Source organism: Leptonotus elevatus, chromosome 2, assembly GCF_054856555.1.
Source record: "Leptonotus elevatus isolate MCC_2025b chromosome 2, RoL_Lele_1.0, whole genome shotgun sequence".
Taxonomy (NCBI): Eukaryota; Metazoa; Chordata; class Actinopteri; order Syngnathiformes; family Syngnathidae; genus Leptonotus; species Leptonotus elevatus.
The window spans coordinates 11,252,391-11,274,780 of NC_141240.1; the positions used below are offsets into that span (position 1 = coordinate 11,252,391).

The window sequence follows — 22,390 nt, forward strand, 5'->3', positions numbered from 1 at the left end:
GTTTTCATTTTGCTGCTGTAGTGCAGTAATTAATCCAGCTGAAACCTTTGTGCACACAAAATAAATGCTTTCCATTTTCATTAATAGACAACTCATTAGTATATAATGAGCAAGATGACGGCATTCCCTGAGCATAAGGTAACCCAAGTGTGTGTTGCTTTCCTCGGGTCGTACAAATATACACCTTGTTTGCCTCAATGGAAACAGTACTGCTTTGCAAAAGAACACTTCCATGCAAATATTGGAATTTGCTCTTCGATAAAGTCACTTTTGGAATGTGGTTTTGTTAACCCGAAAGACTTCCCTTTTGGACACTGATCATCACAAGTCACTCTCATTCAATAAACACTGACAAGTCAAATGGTACTGGCTAAATGCAGTGACAAGCTGCCTTTGTCTGTCTTTGCTTACAGTTTGCATCAGTGACACCAGCGTGTTGCTGAGGGGCAGGGCTGGACTGACCATCTGGCATTAGGGCAAATGCCCAGTGGGCCTGCATCTTCTGTATACCCTAAGAGACCGGCCCACAATTTAGAGGGAGCAGCCCATTAATCCATTTACAATATAGACAGCAAACATCAACATCAGTGTCTGAATTAAAAAAATAATAATTCTAAAACTAGTTTGAATAAAAAGTGTACACCAGGGCACAAAGTATTTGCCCTGCCATTTTGACATAGGCCCAATAGCCTGGCCCGGCCCAACTCCTGAGCACCTCTGGCTACCACGTAGCTCTGACTTAAGCACCACTTGTGTGCAAATGTTAAAAAATAGTTTTCGTAGTTTGAAACATACCTGTTGGATTGTTCTTATCAACAATGGGTCCTCCTCCTAGGGTAGTCCGTCGATACGACAATGACGTCCATAGCTCCAGATGTAGTAATGATAAGATGCGAAGAAGGAAGAATGGGAGGGGCGATCGCCACGTGCTGTGTGCTGGCATAGGACCTCGGTCTTCCGAGTGTTGACAACGAGACCACGTTGGGAGTAAGTGTCCACCATGGTGTTGAGAGCATGCTGGAGACCTACGTCGGTGTGGGAATCAAACACTTCGTCATCGGCATACTGCGGATCAAAGATGGTGAAGGTGGTACACTTAGTCTTTGCTTGAAGTCTTCTCAGGTTGAACACACTGCCACATCAAGACGACGTCTCACGGACATAGCGTCCTGTTATCTTGACCGTTAAATGGAATGCCATGACGGGCATGGTTGAGTCCATGGGGATTGTGGAACAGGCAATGTTTGGGCTTCCTTTTCTAGGCCCGTCCTCGATAGAGGCGAGCAGTGCGATCCTAAATAGGGCTTCTCGGTCAGGTGACGGGATGGGATTTGATACGATTTTTACGATTCCGGTTCCGTGTTCGATTCTGCTTAACAATTTGATTGATTCTCTAATTGATTTTTTTTTCTTGAAAAAAGATGAATAAACATATATTAGCAACCACTTTTTTTTATGTCTTAGTTGTATCTGTAAACAAGAGACATGTTTAAAAGTAACATGGCCTTACAAACCTAACAGTGAAGTTTTAAGGTCCACATTCGAGGACTTAATGGGGTGCCATGGGGTCCCCAGAAAAAAAAGAAAAGAAAGAAAGAAAAGAGATTTGAAAATAAATACAACTACATTTGTTTTAAATCATCTTCTGTAGAAATGTACAAATTACAACCTAGATTATTTTGTGACAATAATGTCCAACTCCAGTAACATTTCAACACTAAGATAAACTTTGAGCACTCAAAAACTCCTCCTCCTTGTCTCAGTCAAAGCAGACGCAGCCAGTAGACTGGTGTGTGACTCCCGTGAGCAGAGTCAGTGTGGTCGTGTGGAAGCAGCGAGTGTTGCTTTTAAGACATGGTTCATTCTTTACATCTTTGCATGTTTTGCAACCTTGAATGAACACTGATGAAAAAAACAACACAACACTCGCGGGCCGCGGCGTTTACCCTCGCAAACCGGCGCCATTTAGTGAGATACGGGCTTTAACATTAGCAGTTACTAACGGCACGTTTCACATAAAGGCAAACTGCCGCTAATGTATTACTACCAGTACCTGGAGTGTTGATAGGGGAACGCTTGCATTGCTGGCGGCCGTTGCTGCTGTGTTGATCCCACCAGGACTCCAGAACGCTCACAAACACGACAGACAGTCATCGCATACTGTGTGTTCAAATGCTCTTGCATAGTGGTAGTTTCCTCCCTTAGACAAAATATCCAATTTGCAAACATTGCAAGTTGGCCTGTTATTAGCTTTTCTTGGAAGTAGTCAACAAACTGGCGCCATGTTTGTTGCTTGGCGCACACGGAAATGTTGCGCGACTTGCGCGCGTAGTGACGGCATCGTCCCACACGGAACCGATAAGGCAATCGTTAGCAAAAACGACAAATGATGCCAAGGAATTGAAACACTGGGAGTCGGTTTTTGATTCCCATCCCTAGTCACGTGGGTAGCTGCCGAAGGGAACCACTGTTCCGGCCTTGTCCCAAACGACCATCTTGCCTATGTCGTCTACCTGCAGGAGGATGACTAGAGGCTACTAGCTGCATTCAGAGCCTGCCCTCGTTGCCAATCCCCCATCGCCGCAGGGTTTGAGAAAGAGAGTGACGTGAGATGATGGAAGCTAGACGAAACCTGCGTGATGAAGGGATTAAGGTGACAGTGGCAATCATTGATGCCACCGAACTTGGCCACGCACCAGCTGGAATCCGATAGCATGTAAACAACCAGGACGACTGGCAGCTGGGAAGTGTTGCAGTGACATGCCAGGATTCACTGTAATCGGTGAACTGCCTAATGCTCAGCCACAGAGCAGGTTTTCTGTCAGGGTTTACCTTCCCTTAGCCTTTGGCATAATGCCTTCCCGCAAGGCAGTAGGACCATTTACCCATGGTTGGGGGGTATGTTGGTTTAGGCGCCAGCAGACCGACTACGCCCTTCTCCGTTAGCTAAGGCAGGGTTCACGACGTGCACGTGGAGATATTGGGTGGGAGAGGCTATAAGTGATGCTATGACTTTCAAAGCATTTTATAGAAGGTACACCGCCCTTCTGTACCCCCACCTCAGGTCTTCATCACCCCCTTTAGAACCCCAATAACAATGAGTGGATAAAGAGGAGCTACATTAGTATTTTTTTCTTTAATTTTTTTTTTCATGCGCAAAGACCAATCTAGGCTTCAGAATGATTTTTCTTCTTCTGATTACCGTATATACTATGTTTGCTTTTTTTCCAGAGGTTAACAACCAAAGCAGACCCTGGAACATCTACATTAAAGAAATCAAGACACGTTCAAAAAGTTCATTTATACCCACTCTTCTTTTTAAGCCGAGAATTCGTAGCAGACAAACAAATAAAAATGTGAGAATGCTAATCTACATTTAAATTTGAGCAAACTATCTTTACAGACAAGTCAAGTGAAGGTCAGGGTTGGTCAATGATGAAAACCGATTCCCAGAAGAGAAAAGAGACAAACATTGGCTACTTCTAAGAAATATTGGCACTAATCATCACTGCTAGTGATTATGACTCATCACACGATAAGATAAAATCTCCTCTTGTGCAACTTCCTATTTTTTCCTTTACATACAAGTTGAAAGAAAACATCATCAGTGGCAAAGGAGAGATGGCTTGTTTGCTGTTTTTTTTTTATGTGCATGTTTTGACAGATGGTAAGCATGTAAAATGGGGGAAACAATGGCTGACACTAACCTGTGCTGATTATAGTAGTTTAGTACAAACAAAATATCCTGTAAAACACAACACTGTGTTCTATACTGTGTTCTATTACTTGATAGCTTCACTGTAAAAGTGTGAAGGAGCCAGATTTATATGACAGATGGAGTGTCACAAATCCATCTTGGGTCATTAGTTGTGTGGTTGTTGACATTGCTGACTATCACGTAGGTGGTGTGTGAGTGAATTCAATAAGGGGTTGTGGCTGGGATCTCAGCTGACTTAGGTTCCAGCTCCAGAATGGATTCATCCATTTTTCCAATCCTCACAAATATGTTTTGGCTTGTCAAAAACAAGAGGACCAATCACTGTCCATGGCAATCAACGTTACCAACACAAGACAAGTTCCATCGTTATCAGAGAAAAGTTTAAAGGGATAAAAAGAAGTGTTTTATTATAATTAGCTCACTAATGAGCTGATGCTGTTGTACCACTGTGAACTTTGCTTTAACCGATCTCTCACTAATAGGCTTGATGCTTATTACAGTATCTTTTCAAAATAAAAGTGAGAGCTGCTGGCTTTGTGCAAGCACCAACAAGGACTTTTTAGTTTTGGACCTCCGTAATTCACTCCAAACGGTTTCCACGCGGCTGTCTCTCAGCAATGATATGGGCTGGCTGTACTCGCAGCATTTAATTATACACCCAATGAAGACACACATTTTACTATTCCATGTATGTAACTAGACATTTGCAATTTCGAGGAATTGCGTTTCAAGGGTGAATGGCTGAATAAAAAACATTGAAGCATGTGGAAATTTGATTGATTTGGAATAATATGAAATGAGATGGAATGGTGCGAAATGACACTGAATGAAACTGAATGAGCTGTGTTGAAGTTGGAATGGTTTTAATCGATCAATATACAGGGACATTGGAGTTGAGTATGTAAATATTTGGAATTTCGAGTAATAAATTAAATGACTTGAATGATCTGCACATCCTGAAGTTTGAATACTTATAATTGTATTGATGGAGGAGCAAATAATGTAGAATATGTCCTAATATTGGCATTTGTGCAGTAAAAAAATGTGTAAATTGTTGGCATGTTGAAAATTGTTCATAAGGTGAATTAAATGAGCATAATGATTTCAGTTTAAAATGGGAACTGTCTGAATCCGTTATTTTGAATGTGTCAGTAAAAATGAGTGGTAAATAACAAGTGAAGGGGATAATTTGGCCTCAATTGGAATGAAGGGGTAATTTTTAGGTGAAAAATGTTGAAGTGTGGGAAACGATGGATTTTTGAATAAAAAAATTGAAACCCTGTGGCGGGAATTTTTTGAATATGTTGAAATTAGACTGATGTGAATTGGATAAATTATGTGGAAGAAGAAGTGTGTCAAAAAAGTTGCAAGAATAAAATAAAGAAATAAGAAAAATAAAATAAGAATAATGTGTGAGGCCTTCAGACTTCACACAATAAAAAAGAGGAATACCATAATTAGTGCAATTGCAAACAGACTGTTCATGTTTAAATGTGATATTTCCTTGTTTATTAGCTTTCTTTGTGTCAAATCAGTCAGATTATCACTTGGTTAATTTATGTTATTTTAATGAGTCATGAATTTTGAAATGTCTAGATGAATAGCAACTGATGAGCTATCTGAACAAACAAATATGACTAAAGCTTTGTACAATATGCTGTTTGACTTAATTAGATATTATATTGGCCTGATTCATGTTCTAAACACAAAAACAGTCAGGCTATTTTTATTCTTCTTAGTTTCCAAATTACGTAAAAACTTTTCCGTCCTCAGGCATGCTGAAACGTTATTTGGCTTGCATGCATCCTTTGGGATGTGGAAACCTGCGCTGGCATATGGCCTACTTTACATAATACTCCAAGCCACAAGGGTACTGCCGTGGGCACACAGGCAAATCAGGACGTCACTCACACATTCACTTCAAATTACGCTTTAAATCCATTCACTTTATGCTGCTCATATAGCTGTGAAGTGTGGCACCTTCACCATGACGCCACAATCAGGAACTAAGAAGAGAAGTGTTTTCAGGGCATGGCAATGACATGACATTTCCTCACATTTTTTTTTCCACCAATGGAGTGACTGCATAGGACTTGGCCTTGTTTGCCATTTTTGGCCACAGTTGGATACCGTGGCTCTGACTGGCCCATCTGGCCAGCTAACGTTTTCGTGAAAGGCAGGACAGATGACAACCATTCACAAAGACGGACAATTTAGAGTCTTCAATAATATTAACATGCATTTTTATTTATTTTTTAATACAGGAGGAAGCCAGAGCATGTGGAGTAAACCTATGCAAAACATGGAGGGAACACTCCACACATAGCTTAGATTTAAACCCCAAACTTCAGAATGGTGATAAGCCCTCTGTACCACTCATTCACCGTGCTGTCAATTCAGTATTTTAAGGGTGGCGAAAGACTAAAGGTCTGGTTTAGAGGAGGGAAAATTATATATATTTTTTGTGATAAGGTTGGCTTTGTTTTTTTCTGAATAATGATTTGAACCCTTTTCTTGAAATCCGATTAGGAATGCATAACTTGAGGACATTTGAACATCAGACTATGTACAAACCCACTGTGACACCTCATAATCTCACCATGTTAAAAATCATCAGTCCTATTCCATACTAAACTGCATTGATAAGCACAGATTCTCACAATGGACACCATATTCACTGGAGCAAAGTTTTGGAGTATGCCATGCCTAACCTGGTACACTACAAATCAACAGGCCCTCCAACACAATACGACCATATTGGTCGTTTTGCCATGCACCAAAATACAACCAAGTGTTACCTATTGTAGTTTAGCGACCTCTATCGGCCATGTAAATAGCGGAAAAAATAGTTGGGGAAAAAAAGTAAATGGACCTCGAACTCGGGTCGTCTGACGAACGTCTATCTTACTCAGCTAACAGACCTATAATTATTTTTGTATTATTTTTAGTGTTTTTTAGTGTTGACGTGTGTCAATTTGTCGCCGGTTGGGGTTAGTATCAGGCTTTCAGTGAGCTTGCACACATTATGTCTTTACATGGGACACTAATAGGTTGATGTTAGGAAGAGGCTGAGGTTGTAGTATGATTCACCTTACAAAACACTTAGTCAACACAAAAATGATTACTGGCCTGTTAGCTCAGCCGGATAGACATTCATCTTCCGCCCACACGACCAGTGTTCAGGTCCCAGTAACTACACTTATGGTTCACTTTACTATTTTTTTTTTTTTTAATTTACATGGTCGATAGGGGTTGCTAAACTACAATACGTAACACTTATGTAATTCAGCACATTTCAAAACGACATATGTGGTCGTATTTAATTGGAGGACTGTTTCCCACAAATACCATCCTGATGTACTGACTGTAGATCCCCTGATTTCATGGCCGTGGCCCTTTGTTCAATTCACCAAATGCAAAAAATATTCCTTGTTCTGTTTCTCTTTGCTTATGAAATCTTTGTCAAACCTTTTTGTCCACAATGCATGCACAAACACGTGTGAAAGTCTTCTAAACACTCAAATTTCAATATTATATTCGAATAGCATGTTAAATGTACTCTTCATAATTTTTTGCCTTCCCTTAGTACATAATACTCTGTATTGTAAAAACAGAGAAGCAGTGCATTATTGTGTACCCAGGAGCACATCCTGTGGGCTGGGAAGGGATTGTGTGCCTTGAAAAAGAGGCTAAAATGCTTTCCGAAAGGATTTGATTTGCTCTGTCTCAGTGCTCTTCAGCAGTGACCAAGGGTTCATTGGGGTGAATTGTTTAAGAGATAGAGGGTTTCCAGGGGTCTGGCCACCTCGCCTCTCTACTTAAGGCTTCTCTCTTCCAAGTGTTTGCTCACATCCTCCACCTGGTTGATTCCTTCTGAATATAGAAAAGCTGTTTAGTGTTTTTGTGTGTAGAGTTCTTGCCTGCTGTGTGGTATTATTTTGTCAATGTTTCTTCAGTCTCAAAATAACAATAAAAAAAAACAGTCCTTTTATCATCTTTGATATTATTGACTGGATTTTGTGAGTCATTCATGTGTGTCTTCTCTCTTCTTTCTGCAGGCGCCAGTGTGTCATCACAGAAAGGTAAGAGGGCCCTTGGAGTTGTTACCTGTGCTGCCATGTTTATTTTTTCTATCATCGCAAAGTTAAGGGACTAAATGCAGGAAGATATTGACCATATGCTTTTCTGACAATGCTTTCATGGTCACCGTATTGAACTGCTTTTTTGTTTTGTTTGTTTTTCTGTCCAAGGTAGTCCAGTGACTGAGGTTAAATGCAGGCATGTTCTTTTTCTAGATTTATTACGCACAAGTCAAAGGTCATTCCTGTGCAAATTCATTTAGAGTTGCATGCCGTACATGAGGCATTGCTACAGATTCAACGTTTTTGTGACAGGCTGCTCACTCAATACACACAGACACACACAGACTGTTGTACCTCTCATATATGTGATGATAGGCGATATATGACGCTGTCACACGGGCCTATAAAGGTAAGTGATGTGTGCTGGCCAAGCCTCACTCTGAGGAATGTTAAAGGGCTGGCACAGCATACATCATCCCACCACCACCGCACTCACATATATTTCTGAATGAGAGGAAGATAAATAAGTCCGCGCACCATGACAATGAATGAGTGCTCACTTAAATTGGCTTCTGTGCATCCATATCTGGCCTGACTTCTTTTGTCCTTTCAATATGTTGAAGTCGCCTACAGTTATGTCCAAAATATTTATAAACACTCTTCAAGTCATGCTGTTATTGCTGTGGAGAAAAATATTGTGTTTGTGTTCATACATGACTGACAGACGTGACTTTGACGGGGCCGTCTGTACTGAAGAGACGAGGGACCTTGGGGCAAATAGTTTGGACATAAACAAATAGATTTGACAAGACTCTGTGTGCATATAAATTTGAAATCTGCCTGAGCATGAATGATGGATTTAGTAGAACATTTGTGCCCACAGACTTCTCAATCCATCTCTATTAATCGTTATAGATGTGTGTGTCACAACCGTTAAAAAATCCACATTGCCACTCTTTCCTTGTTGGACTGAAGGGCATGCAGAATTCAGATTGCCAGTAACCTTTCCTTTTGTTCCCACCCATAAGATGATTAATACGAGAGCTTGTTATAACATGACCTTATTCGTTAGTTTTCCCGCATCCCTGCTATGTGCCCCCTCACCATGATATCCCGATCCAACAGCACTAGCCCACCCTCCCTGCCACGTGAACTATATTTATGGCACCTGTGCTGCAAAAACAGTCTCTCTGAGACATCGCTCTAATTTCATTTTGAAAATGCCAGCAATAAATTTATCAAATGGACTGAATCGAATCGGAGTCACACGCGCAGCCATCCGTCACGGGCTGTCCCCTCAGGGGGGCTGTGGGCGTAGTTAAGCCAGCCAAAAAGCTCTGCCAGCAGCAGCAGGAGAAGACATAGTGTTGAGAGAGTTCCTAGTGGGAAGAAAAGCAAATGAATGCACGAGAGGACGAGGATCCGCCAATGCATATGCATGTGGCGTGTGGCTGCTTGTGTGTTCATAGAGGTCAGTGTTAATTCTCTAACACGCTCTTGATGGAATGTCAGTAAACCACTTGGAATGTTGACGTGTTAGAAGAGAAATTGATTAAGCACAATCCGAGTTAATTGATTGTTTTTGCCTTCAAAATCCCTCCCAATTCATCCGCTACTCTGAGCTTCATCGTCTCTCCTGCCTCAGGTTCACACGCTCTCTGCCCTGCCACTCCCCTCCCGTTTCTTACTTTCTCATCCTCTGTACTCCAGTTTGACACCTTTGCCTCGCGCTCTAAATGCCTTTGTCCCTGCGCTCCTTCCGTTTCAGCCCTCTTTGTATCCGCCTATCTTTGCTTCTCTCCACTTCACATTTATCAGTGTGCAGGTTAAGCCAGGCATGAGTGAGGGTAAAGAAGCTTAGTGCTAACAGGGCTAATGAAGTCAGAGCGTATAATTCCTCTAACGGGGATCAGTGGCGCTACTCTGTCAAGCCTCACAACAATTAAAGATCAGATGAAACGTGAGACTGAATTTTGAGGGGGAAAAAATCAACAATCTGACATGTAAGACTTTCTAATTTATTCTTAAGTGTTTTGTTTTCCTCTTGTTTTCGTGTTTATTTATTGGTCTAAATGACTGCTTAAAGGGATCTTATTTGAAGAGCTCCAGTTTTTTTGTTTTTTCTGGCAACTGTTATAAGAGTCATATACCAAAAGAAGTTTTATTATTTATTTTGATTGCAAAATTAGTTCTTTTATATTTCACATATTTTTCAAGGCGGCATATTTATTTTTGCTTAATTTGAGTTTAAGAGAAGACAATGCCTGATAATTAAATGTAACCAGTTAAGAGAATCAAATAAAATGACTTTCATTCATTACTTAGCTGTGGTATGTTCCATTTTTGGGGACTCTTCAACATGTCTGAGGGAGGGTGCACTCTTGATCAAAAAGTTTCAGAGGTAAACAAGACACACACAAAAAGGTTGGGAACCACTGCATTATATCTTACGAAATGTATGGAAGCAGTTTGGAGTTGGAAACTTTGTGTGCCCCAGTGCAAACTGCCAAGTCTACGGCTGGTTAAGTTTGGTGTGGAAGAGCGTTAGAGCACCAACCTCAACCTGTTCAAAAACCTTTATGATGCTCGAGAATAGAGGTCATGAGCCAGGTGTTCATATGGCATAATAATAGCAATCAGTCATTTCTTATTCAGTTCTTATACGCCCAGGTGCAAACATTTTAAGACTCTTTTCATTGCAGCGTGAACCAGAACTGTATGCATTTTAAGCGTGTGAGTGACAAAGGGAATATTTGGGTTAGGAAGCGAGTGAAAAGTGAAAGGGTGCCTGTGAGAGCCCGGGGTCGTTTTGCTCGATTACGCAGGCAAGCTGATGCTTACTATACCTGTCGGCTTACATCCATACAAGCAAACAATGCTTCTCTCCACCTTCTTTTGTCTGTATTGTCTTTGCACCATTGTTGAAGAGGAACATATTTGCTCTCAATGCGGAATTGGAATCTTAAGACGTTTCAGACAGCACTCCTGAAAATATATGAGATGGTTTTGTTTACTTTAATGTACTATTTGATTTTCAACTTTACAGACAATTCTCAAAAGCTGTAAAAGCTCTGTTTATTATACAAATATCATATTCAACCTTTGTTTTGTATGATTGCTTTTTAATTGTTTCATTCGTACAACTGGCCATTTTTATCATGCATCTAGGACACAAAATTAAAACAATTTATGTAATTGAAAAAAACTAACAAACACAATTTGTATTTTGTGAAAATTGGATGCCTTTATCCATACAATTTGTATGGCATGATTTGAACCTAATACACCAACATGTATTGATTGCAACTCTTGTGAACAATACAAAATCCAATTTAAAAGCCTTGCGCTTTAATAATTGTCTCTATAAGTAGCATAAAAATGGGATATCCTGCTCCATCGCTTTAGAGGGTCATCAAATGCACACAAGAGAGAAGCTCACTAAGGTTTTAATTACATCACCTGATTTCATTTGCCTGTGCAGAATCTCTCACCCAGCAGCCATCTCAATGTTAATTATCTTATGACAAAATGACACTGCACTTACCTCACGCTCTGGTTAAAGGCTGTTTTACACTAAACTTGCTTATGATGCCGGTCGCTGCAGGGCAGCATTCAAAGGCGACGGCACCCCACTGCAAGCTTGCCCATATTTGGAAGTGCCAGAATGACAGCCTACCAGGTAGGCTTTTCGCACTTGTTGGTCTATTGCTGTTATCACTCTGAAATCATTCCTCCAGCCCTTCCCCTATTGGTGGCACCCTTCTGATGTCACTACAACACTAATATCATATTGAACACAAGGCCATAAATCAATAGTGTCATTTGTAGATGAGAGAAATCACGCACGTACCCAACAAGTACGTAGCTGTGTGGACTCGTCATTTTAGCCTACAAATACCATGGAAATGTATTGTTTACTATTAAACAAAGGAAATGCACTCAGACAGAGGATTCCTTCATTGTGTGTAAAAGCTTATGAGCGATTCCACCAAATTGGCACCGTTTGCGTGCCCATGCAATTACATGAAAATAAATTTGTATTAAGTCTCCTACAACATATTGTGTTTATAGCTGACACACAAAAAAAAATGTTGGACCAAAACACATTTTGAGTTATTCAATGTGTATCATCAAATTTAGTGCTTAAGGAAAAAATATTGTACTTTGAGTTTATGAGAGTGTTACAAAAGTGATTTGGCGGAATGTTAGAGAAATGTAATGACATATACAGGTATTGATGTATATACATGTCTTTTTTTTTAATTAATTTGAGAAAAATCGGATGCACACTCTTGTTTCCTTAATGCATTGCTGAGGTATTGGATTGGGACTCAGTATCATTAGATACTTAAAATCAAAGATTCATACCCGGGTGCCAAAGAATTGTGATTGGGACATCCCTAATCAATGACCAAGTTCTTCAGTGAACCAGAGCTGGGCACTTCCGTTAATCGGCAATTATGACAATGCCTCAGTAAAATACATGGACTGAGCAGCGAGTGAAGCACGTTTAAGTCTATCGATCAGGGTGCGTACATATGGTCCCTCTCATTCCGTGTATTTTTGCGAGGCTTTGCGTCATAAAGCATCCGCCGAATATGTGGAAGCACATACCGAAGATGGGCATCATCATGGATGGGAATTGCAGATTATTGGAAGTTCCCAGCTCTGTAATAAACACACAAGACTGTCGGAACATTGGATTGAGTCTCGTGCGTTTGTATTCAGATGCCTGAAATATTCTATTGAACAGCTGAACGAGGACGTGACCTGCACATTCCAGTGTTTGTTTTTTTTCTGTCAAATTTTATTTGTTACTGTTTGTCCAGACCTAATTAATTTTCTTAGCCCTCAAGGGTGTCAGAAACAAGAAGGCCTTGCATCTGCCACATGCTAATAAATTGTTTGAATAAATCAAACCTTCAGACATAAATAAGAACGGCAAACTGAGAGAAGAATAAAGACTGGTCTGATCTCTTGGGGAGTTTGGCTGGTGCAACTTTTTTTCATGTGATATACTGTTTATACAGGGTGGGTGATTGCCCTCTTTTCTTTCTCTTCCTCGATTGGAGACATAACCCCCCCCCCCCCCCCACACACACACACACAAGAAATGCCCCTAGTGATGTGGTTCCACTTAGATATTGTCTCGATCAATCGATAAATAATCCTCCACAGCAACAGCCTCCACGTCGTCCCTCTCGGGATGGAACATATGGCACCCCTAAATCAACAAGATAGTAAGGTGCTAACCCATGTAAACAATTTTGATTAAGAAATAATAATAATTTTTCAGGTAAACCGGGGGCCAGTGCAAGTTGGCCATAATAAGGGTAATGTGATCAAATGTTCTAATCCTCTTTGACAGTGTTGCTGCATCATTTTGTACTAGCTGCAGGCTTTTATTACTTGACATTAGAAAGCCAGAAGGCAGCAGCACATTGACTAAATCAAGGTAAGATGTATTAAGTGCATGGACAATGGTCTCTGCGTCACTCATGGATACAATGGGCCGTAACTTAGCAATAGTGTGGAGATGAAAAATAAGGTTTAAGGTGGGTCTCAGTGGGCCAATATGGAACCATCCAGCGTTGACTGAAAATAAATGAATAAATAAAAAAATAAGTGTCATAATGGCAGCTTTGTTCAGCCGTTTAGGAAACTGTCCTGACTGAGGTGATTAGTTGATTGACGCAACTTAGCACAGATTTTGCAATAGTTTTGAAAAAAGTCAGATGATGGTATATGTCAGCTAGTTGATGCTGTCAGCTGCATACAGAGTGTGAATATTGTTGCAGTTCTTCTCACTAATGATTTCAGAAAAGTGTTGTTTAGTTAACTTGGTTAAAATGAAAAGACAATGTCAAAGTGAATTTAGAGTTTATTTTTTTCTCCACTTGCGCTCTGCTTTCCTGCATTTTTATTTCAAGGCCATTATCAGGATGTTTTAGGTCAGATCAAGGTTGTCTTAGGCTGGGTACACAGCTAAAACCAATTATGTTTTTTTTTTTTTTTTACAATTTTGTTCCTTCCTGTCCAAGGACGTCACATGTCTTGCAAAACATACTGTAAGATATTACAGTATGTTTTGCAAGATTGGATTTGATCGGATTCAAGTCTGGACTCTGGCTGGGCCACTCAAGGAACTTTGTCATATTGGACGTTAAACCCTTACTCCAGTCTGAGCTCCTGGGCACTCTGGAGCAGGCTTCCAGGATGGCTCTGTACGTTGCTGTATTAATCTTTCACTTCCTCCCTCGCTAGTCTCCAAGTTCCTACTGCTGAAAAACATCCCCACAGAATGATGATGCCATGACCATTGCTTCATTAGGCGCGTTTCAATGACCCCCAGTTTTGCGCAAAAGGCAAGTTGCGCAAAAACAAGCTGGTAATGGAAACACATGATTTTGGGAAAAAAATCTCAAATATCCATATTTGACATTAAAAACAAGTTTTTATGCTCTCACATGGGAGTTTTTGAGACATATCTAAATAGAAGTATTCTGCAAAAGTGTCATGGAAACACTTTTTATGCATTCCATGTAGTAATGTGACCCCCGCTCGGTCACGGAGGATACGAAGTAGGAAGTACGGGGATGCGCTTTCGCGTCGAAGCTGACTCTTGAGGGGAAAGCAAGTCTTTTTAAAGACAAAGCAATTTAGCTATAGAGCCAATATGCCGCCATTCAATGCACGTTCCGTCCGTCTTCCATAAACATCATGAGTACCTCCTACAGAACTGCGAGATCTCGCGAGACGGGACATTATGTGAATTGTGCCTCAAAAGCAAAACGCTCTTCAATGGAAACACCGACAAGTCGCAATTGTACTTGATCGAAATATTACAATATTGCTTTTATTTTAGTGAAAAACTGTATTGGAAATGCAGCTACTGTGAGGATGGTATTGGTCAGGTTGTCATTGGTACCTGGTTTCCTCCAAACATGACAACTGGCATTCACGCCAAGAGTTCAATCTTTGGCTCATCAGACGAGATTATTTTCTTCCTCATGGTCTGGGAGTCATTTAGGTTCCTTTTGGCAAATTCCAGGCTGAGTGCCATTTACTAAGGAGTGGCTTTCGTCTGGCCACTCTACCATACAAGTCTGATTGGTGGAGTTCTGCAAAGACGGTTGTCCTTCTGGAAGGTTCACCTCTATCCATAGAGGATGTCTGGAGCTCCAACAGAGTGACCATAGGGTCTTGGTCACTTTATAGTTCAAGAGCTACAAGAGTTAAATCGGATTCTAAAATATTACATTCCAAAACAAGCTTACAAACATAGGCATCTACACTTAGATAATAAGGTCAGCAGGAACCCAACATGGTGGTCTATAAAAGACTATTCCTTATCCATTATGTGTCAGGGCGAAAATTATGCATCAATATAGAATGCCTCTTTGGGAACGCCACTTTGTCCCAAATGAATGATTTGAAATGGAGAATGGGGATTTACCCATTTACAAGAGATAACAGTGCTAAACACGCTGTTAAAGTACAGATATGGGACAAATTCAACAAACTCACGTTAGCACTTAATTTCAAGTTAGGAGACTTAAGACACTCAAGAGAAACCTGGATAACAACTTGGATTAGGAATGCTGCGCAATTTTCCAGTTGGCTCGTTTACTCTGGAGAGACACATCGCACCTAGGAAGCGAGGTAGGCCCAGATGGTATATCTTCAGCTAATTCTTAGCGCACAAACTTCTACCAGCCATTAATAATTCATGTGGAAATATTTGAAGAGTAAACTGCACAGACCATTATAATATAGACTGGCACAATGGCACAAGGGTATGAATACAATACGCAGCTTAACTGCACATACAGAAGGCCTGTAGCCACTACAGAAAGATGGCTGTGGTCTCTATGGAAATGTGATGCTCATTAGGAGAAAGTAGAATTTACGCACAGCCATTGCCACTATCACCTGGCACATTACCATAGAATTGATGCTAAAGATAACAGTGGCGGGAGGTAATTAGCGTGACAGCTGGTGCAGGGATGTGTTGCATTTGTTTGACTGATCTTTTGTCAGTGTTGTTGTTGTGCTCTCCAGACAACTCAGAGATTTGCCTTCTCATTTAGCGACTAAACGCTCAAAGCTTAAATGCTAAAGATGATCACGCTCCATAGGTCAATACCTCCCAGCCCGACTATCCTTTATATTAAGTATTATCCAATATTTTGCACATTTCAGTCATGTTTACTGCATGCCAGGTTTTATTTACATGTCCTTGTTCAAAGTCTGCCTGTGATATTAAACCGCACAACTATTTGAAAATTAACTTCAGGAGTGACCGTCAATCCAACAACTGCGTGAATTTTAGTTATCTGCTGATGGTTGAATATGTCTATTAGAAAGTCATTCTGTACTTCTGCCCCACAGTTGCAAAACAGTGGAGATAATTAACATAATTATCCTCACATTGGGTTTAATTTTTTAAACTAAACAGAGGTGCTTGCGGTTTTTGGGACTGTTCCCACATCAGTATTGCATAACAGTGTTAGCTTCTGAAATTCAACAGTTGATGACTTGGTGGAGTTGTTGGTGGGGCAAGGAATATGGAGGATGTTGAGTTTGGTAATATGTCCATATCCCCACAGCTTTAGTATTTTCTCAAAAGTGTTTACAAAATATGACAAAAGATAGGCAACACAGTTCATCTTGTTGAAGTGGGTGTTTGAACATTACATCAAAATGCACAATTAGCAATATCCAATGTATCATTTTAAAACCTTAGTGAGGGAAATAGTGAGAGAAAGAGTGTTTGAGGGCATCGTACATTTATTTGCCAGAGTATGTAATGACACATTGTCATGTCGTGGATATGAGTATGCTCTCTCTATGTTTTAATGCTGTTGTTGCTGCTTGCATCCATTGGACATTTCTCATCTATGCTTCCAACCAGAGGAAGGCAATTAGAGCCATCAAGTGGTGTCTGGGAAGCAGAGAATACCTAAGAAACTGCAGGGAGGCGAAACAGAAGGATTAGACTGGCTCCATCTTCATCTCTCTCTGTGCTGCCTGCAGGTAGCTAGGATAAGAAGACTCTGGGAGAGGGACTGAATGTTTTTTTATCCCATTAAAAGGCTGTTAGCAGTGTTCCTTGGGCGCTGCGATTTGAGGTACAATGGCTCTGTTGCGTCTCCCAACCCAATGTCTTCTGTTGCAGTCATATTTGTCGTAACTACTACAAATAATTCCTTTTTTCCAAGACTGACCTGATCTAATTTGCCTAGCCTCAATTGTTTACACAAGTTTGCCATGTAGTCAAATCATTTTTATGGTATGATAATAAAAGCACGGCATACTTATTAATTTAAACATTTTGATCCTGAGGTTTACCTTGTTTGCATCACATCACATGGCAATGACATCAATTAGCTGCACTGTAGAAATTAGCTGAGTCGCTACTTTAGTGTGGTCATATGAGCATTAACACTAAATCTCTGAGGATTCTCTGATCCTCTCCGCCCTACCAGAGTTAAGCCAAATGGCCAATTGGAATGTGCATGAGTGTGACATGTTCATGAAGATTCTCAGTCAGATCTCGGGTGCGATCATCCCGTGTCACTCTTTTTCTTGCCCAAATTGCAGTTTTGAGTCTAAGAGCAAGACATACACTGATAAGAAGAGGAGGGATCCGTGCATCATTTTGGGGGGATGTAAATAACTTCCAAAAAGATGTTCTCACCATTTATTTAATTCATTTGATCAATCATGGCTGCTAAAAGAGCCAACAGGTGCTTCAGATTATGAATGGAGCCAAAAGTCAAATGCAATTTTCATTCAATTGAAGTCTAAACAGCACTCGGGAAATACGATGTGCAATTTGTTATAGTTGAAATTTTAACTATCTTTCCGCATCTTGATAATCAGCAATGATTGATAGTAAGTGAGTACACTACATTTACTCCATTACAGTCACTCAAGTTATATTTTGGATAAATTGTTTTTATAGAGTACTGTAGTTTTAATTCAACATACTTGTTACTTTCACTTGAGTATTTAGTCCCCTCAAAAAGTATTGAAATGGAAAGGTCCATCCCTTTGTTTTTGATGTATACTGAAGATATTTGGGTTTCAGATCAAAAGATGAATATCAGACACAAGTTCAGAATTCCAGCCTATATTTCATGGTATTTACATCTGGATGTGTTAAACAATTCAGGACAGCACACCTTTTGTTTGAAGCCACCCATTTCTAGAGTGAGTATTGGAACATATATTTACGGTAACTTAGTGATTAATATTTTTTATTTGGTAGTATAACCAATACTTACAATAACTGCATCAAGTCTGTGACCCATTCAAACTGTTGCATTCTTTATTTGAAATGCTTTTCTAGGCCTATACAGCAGCCTCTTTCAGTTTTTGTTTATTTCTGTGGGTTTATTTATTTTGATGTGTGCGATTCATCTGCAACACAATGTTTGCGTTTGTGTGAATGTCCTCCACATTTTTTTTTTTATTAAACGAGAATGTTTAAAGAGTTATTAACACATATTGTTAGACTGATTGTCTGATTATTCTTGTATGCAGGTTCATAAAGTAAAATGCTATTTAGATCACCGAACAGTAAATACAGGCAATTCCGAAATCTAATTTACTGAATGGATGAACTTCAATGTACCACTGTGCATTGTGAATGTTCCACGACAAACAAATAAATAAACGTAGGGCATAGTAGGGATTGCACGCCTCTCAGGCCTTCCCACTGGGTGTAATTATCATACACTGTTGCTGCAGCCTTCCACACTTGCCAAGGATGCTTGACCATGCTTTAGGGCTTTCTTATAGAATGGAGGCTAGAGATGTCATACCCTGTTACAAAATAAGGCACCAAATACATACACTTCTTAGTTATAGTCCCGCTTTCTCTATCACCCTGCCATGAGAATCACTGCCGAATCTCGTGCCTAGTATCAGCACTCAGTAATAACTCCTTACTCAGGCTCAGATAAAGAGCTCCATTCATTAAAACTGGATACCTTCTCTCCCCCAAGAGTGAAACCTATCCCCCCAGGAGTTAACCTGTGAGAATGGTTTGAGCCACAAGAACCAGACATGATTATTTCCCTCTGTGCTTTTGGGAAAATAAGCCTAAAATCCCACTGTGCTTTGTTTCAATCATCTTTTTTTCCCCCAAGTTCATTCATTTTTGAAAAACACTAACTTTTCAACCACTTTTGGGAAGGTTTTATATTTTGTATGACATCATTATTTCCTTATGGATGTTTACTTTTGTGTATTTTATTTTTTATTAAGTGGTATAGTTTGGTTTAAAATGTCCTTTTGTCCTCTGTATGATTCCTCGTTTTTCTATCACCAGAGTTGTTATTGTTACTTTTTAGTAAAATGCTTGATTATTTAATTACTGTAAGACCTGCGTTTGTCTGACTGTGGATGTGTCTTTACTCTGACAAAGTCATTCGAGTGGAAAGTGATAGTTTGGGTCCCTGGTGTGTATTAAGTAATCGTTTTCTTTCAGCTTGTCCCGTCAGGAGTAGCCATCGCGCATGATCTTTTTCCAGCCACGCCTTTTGCACCCACCCTCCTCTTAACACCAAATGTGCCCATATCTTCCCTCTCTACAGATATCTACCTTTCGTCAAGAGAGCTAAAGTTTAGTTTTCTTGTTAAGCAGCTGCAACTACATCATCCCCTTATGAATATACACATATTTCCATATCTGTCTGGCCCAACCTGTATTTATACTGAGGTTGTATAAGGACATTAAAAAGTATCTATCCCAATGTATTTGTGTTTGGAGAAAGAACCTCAGTAACATTTCCTAGCCTCTTTTTCACAGCCATTAATGCCACCCAGGAACATTACTTGATTTCCTGTTCATTCTTCCCATATCCATCTGCCCGGTCCTGTTTTTCCACCTTCTCTACACTGGGTCTGCCAAGTCCCTGAGCACTAGGAGACACTGATGCGTGTCGCGATCAACAGTACTCATGGGTAATGTATAGATCATTCGTCCTCTAGACAGGTATGTAATAGAGGCAGGAGGACCAAGGAGAAAAGGAACAGCAGGAAATCTCTTGAGGTATGAGAATCGATTTCATTGGGAATCACCGGAGCAGAGAAGCAGAACCACTCGCTGTCTTTCTTTGAGGCACTCTTCCTTTCCTCGCTTTTCTTTTTTCCTGTCTCTATTCTTGTTCAGTCTTCATTCTGCGCCAACTGCTTGCTCATGTCCATGAGCAAAAGCTGCATCAGAATAATCCCTACACAAATTAGACCACAAAATTAATTATTTAAGGCAGCGTCTTCTTTTTGGTTCCAGCGTTGGTTTGGTCATCTCCAGGGCGGCAGTAAAAGAAAGAAATGATTCTGACCGATTACTCCCAATAGTTAGTACAAAAGCTACCAAAGCCTGTAACCTTGCTCCATAAAACAGCAGGAGCAACATGCATGTAGACTTTCCCAGCCACCTGTGAAATGAAGCTTTGGTTAAAAGAGCCTGCACGGACTTGATACATTGGTAACAACGATGTGCATGTTAATGTCTTTAATTCGGCATAGGCTCCACTTCATAAAGCAAATGGCTCTTGGCTAACTAAAACACACACAGTTTGACGTGGTACGTATCCAGAGGGAACGATGTTGTGGTTGACAAACTTGTGGCCATGGATGGTCAGTCCTGCTAGTTTTTGTCTTGTGGCACTAATATTCTGTGAATTGATGATAGAGAAGTGAGTGATTAAAATGCTGTGTGTCTCTCATTTATGGTGTACGAATAATTTCTTGATGATGATGGCAGTTCTAATACGGTTCTACATCATGTCTGAAGCTGTTAGCTTCTTTGATTGTTCCTTATTTGAAAAGAAGAGAGTACAATCATAGATCTCCACTGTAGCAATATCAAGATGATGTATGACTTACTGCTATATTCCTTTAATTGGCACTATTAATATCAGTTAAAGTTTTAATGTCTATTTATTAAAACTTGAACATTTTGTCTGAGACCTAATAGGAGAGGCATTAGGAATCTCAAAGGTAGAGCACTATAAAAAGCCTCCAATATAAATAGTTAATGCTCTACCCCTTCATCTAAGATCTGGCCAAGAATTACTGAAAAGGAGATAGCCCAAAGTCTAATATTAGGATGATTTCAAACATTTAAGGCAGTCACAATCCATATTTCTGTCATAATCATTTCCTGTACATTGGTACAAAGTTCCCACCCCGCCTACTCATTATAACTTGTGCAACTTGTTAGGGGATCGTGAGGATTCACAGACTAAATTGGTTGAGTCGAAAGAGTAAACAGTGTGGAGGCAGAATGGGTGGAATCCTCATGTGCTCGGCAGCTTAATTTGTCTGTTTATATCATTAAAATCCAAACCTCTGTCAGATAATCTGTGGAAAGCCCCCTAAGTGCTGAACAGAGAAATATTTTTGAGATTCTCCTTCCAAACATCCCCACTTATTAGAATTAATTGTGGCTCAAATATCTGACACTTGCTTTCTCACACTGGGTTATCCAGAGTTGAAGATCTGTAGCTTTCCAGGAGGTTTGGGATACATATTCAGTGGTCATCATGTGCATCCACTGTCTTTGATGTCTTCATGCATCCTGCAAAGGCATGATTGGAGGAATACATATGGAAAGTAAAACAAAGCGTGCTGAGTCAATTTGGGAGCACACAGATTTGTGTTGCACCACCACGAGAAGGGATGTGGACTAAGACTGATTAAGGGTAAAATTATCCCTGAAAATAAGGAAATGTAAAAGTTTGCACTGAAAATCTCTCTTTAGTGCTGACCAAATAAGGCTGGTCGGATGGCCTGTAAATCCATCCATCCATTTTCTTTACCGCTTATCCTGTTCACAATGTGGGGGTTACGTTGCCTTGACAATTTAAATACACAGCACTTAAAACACAATTTTAAAGGGGAATTCAAGCAAGAAAAAAATGTCTTTACAATATCCTTCCATAGAGTAGTCTAAACATGACATTCTGATGACTATTGCATTTGTGGAATATAAAATTAAGAAGCAAAATCCACCTGTTTTTATTCATTTTATGGGGGTGGCCATTTTGGCACTTGCTGTATAATGAAAATGACATCACAGTTGCTCAAGGCTCAGGTAACGACCAATCATGGCTAACCTGTTCCTTGAGTTTGGTCATGTGACGTTCTCAAGTTGAGTCGTGACTGTTTGTTACCTGAGCCCTAAGCAACTGTGATGTCATTTTCATTATACAGCAGGTGCCAAAATGGCCACCCCCTGTGATGGATAAAAAGGGGTGACTTTTGCTGCTTACTTCAATTTATTAATTTAAAAAATGCAATAGTAATCAGATGCCATGTTTAGACTAGTGAAGGTGCACAGAACATGTGTTTGTAAAGAATATTTTTGGGTTCACTTCCGCTTTAAAGCTGCTAAATGCAGGAAATTGAATTTTGAATCACTACTGCCACGTGTGGCCAAAAAAATGAAACGGAAAACTACCTTCTTCACATACACATTGCACGCATGACATGACAGAAGGCGGGAAGTTTGAACCTGAATCCAGTCTAAAAACTATTGGTCAGAGGCTTGCAGGAGTACCCATTGTGAACAGCT

At 40.1% G+C, this 22,390-nt stretch overlaps 1 protein-coding gene across 1 annotated transcript in view; it reads left to right on the forward strand.

The window, feature by feature from the left end:
- Positions 1 to 22,390, forward strand: part of LOC147178414 (cadherin-4-like) — a 243,814-nt gene that overhangs the window by 93,370 nt on the left and 128,054 nt on the right. Inside the window, exon 3 of the mRNA XM_086068548.1 lies at positions 7,777 to 7,800. Coding sequence (XP_085924674.1) covers positions 7,777 to 7,800 — 24 coding nt within the window. The remainder of the gene's footprint in view (positions 1 to 7,776; positions 7,801 to 22,390) is intronic.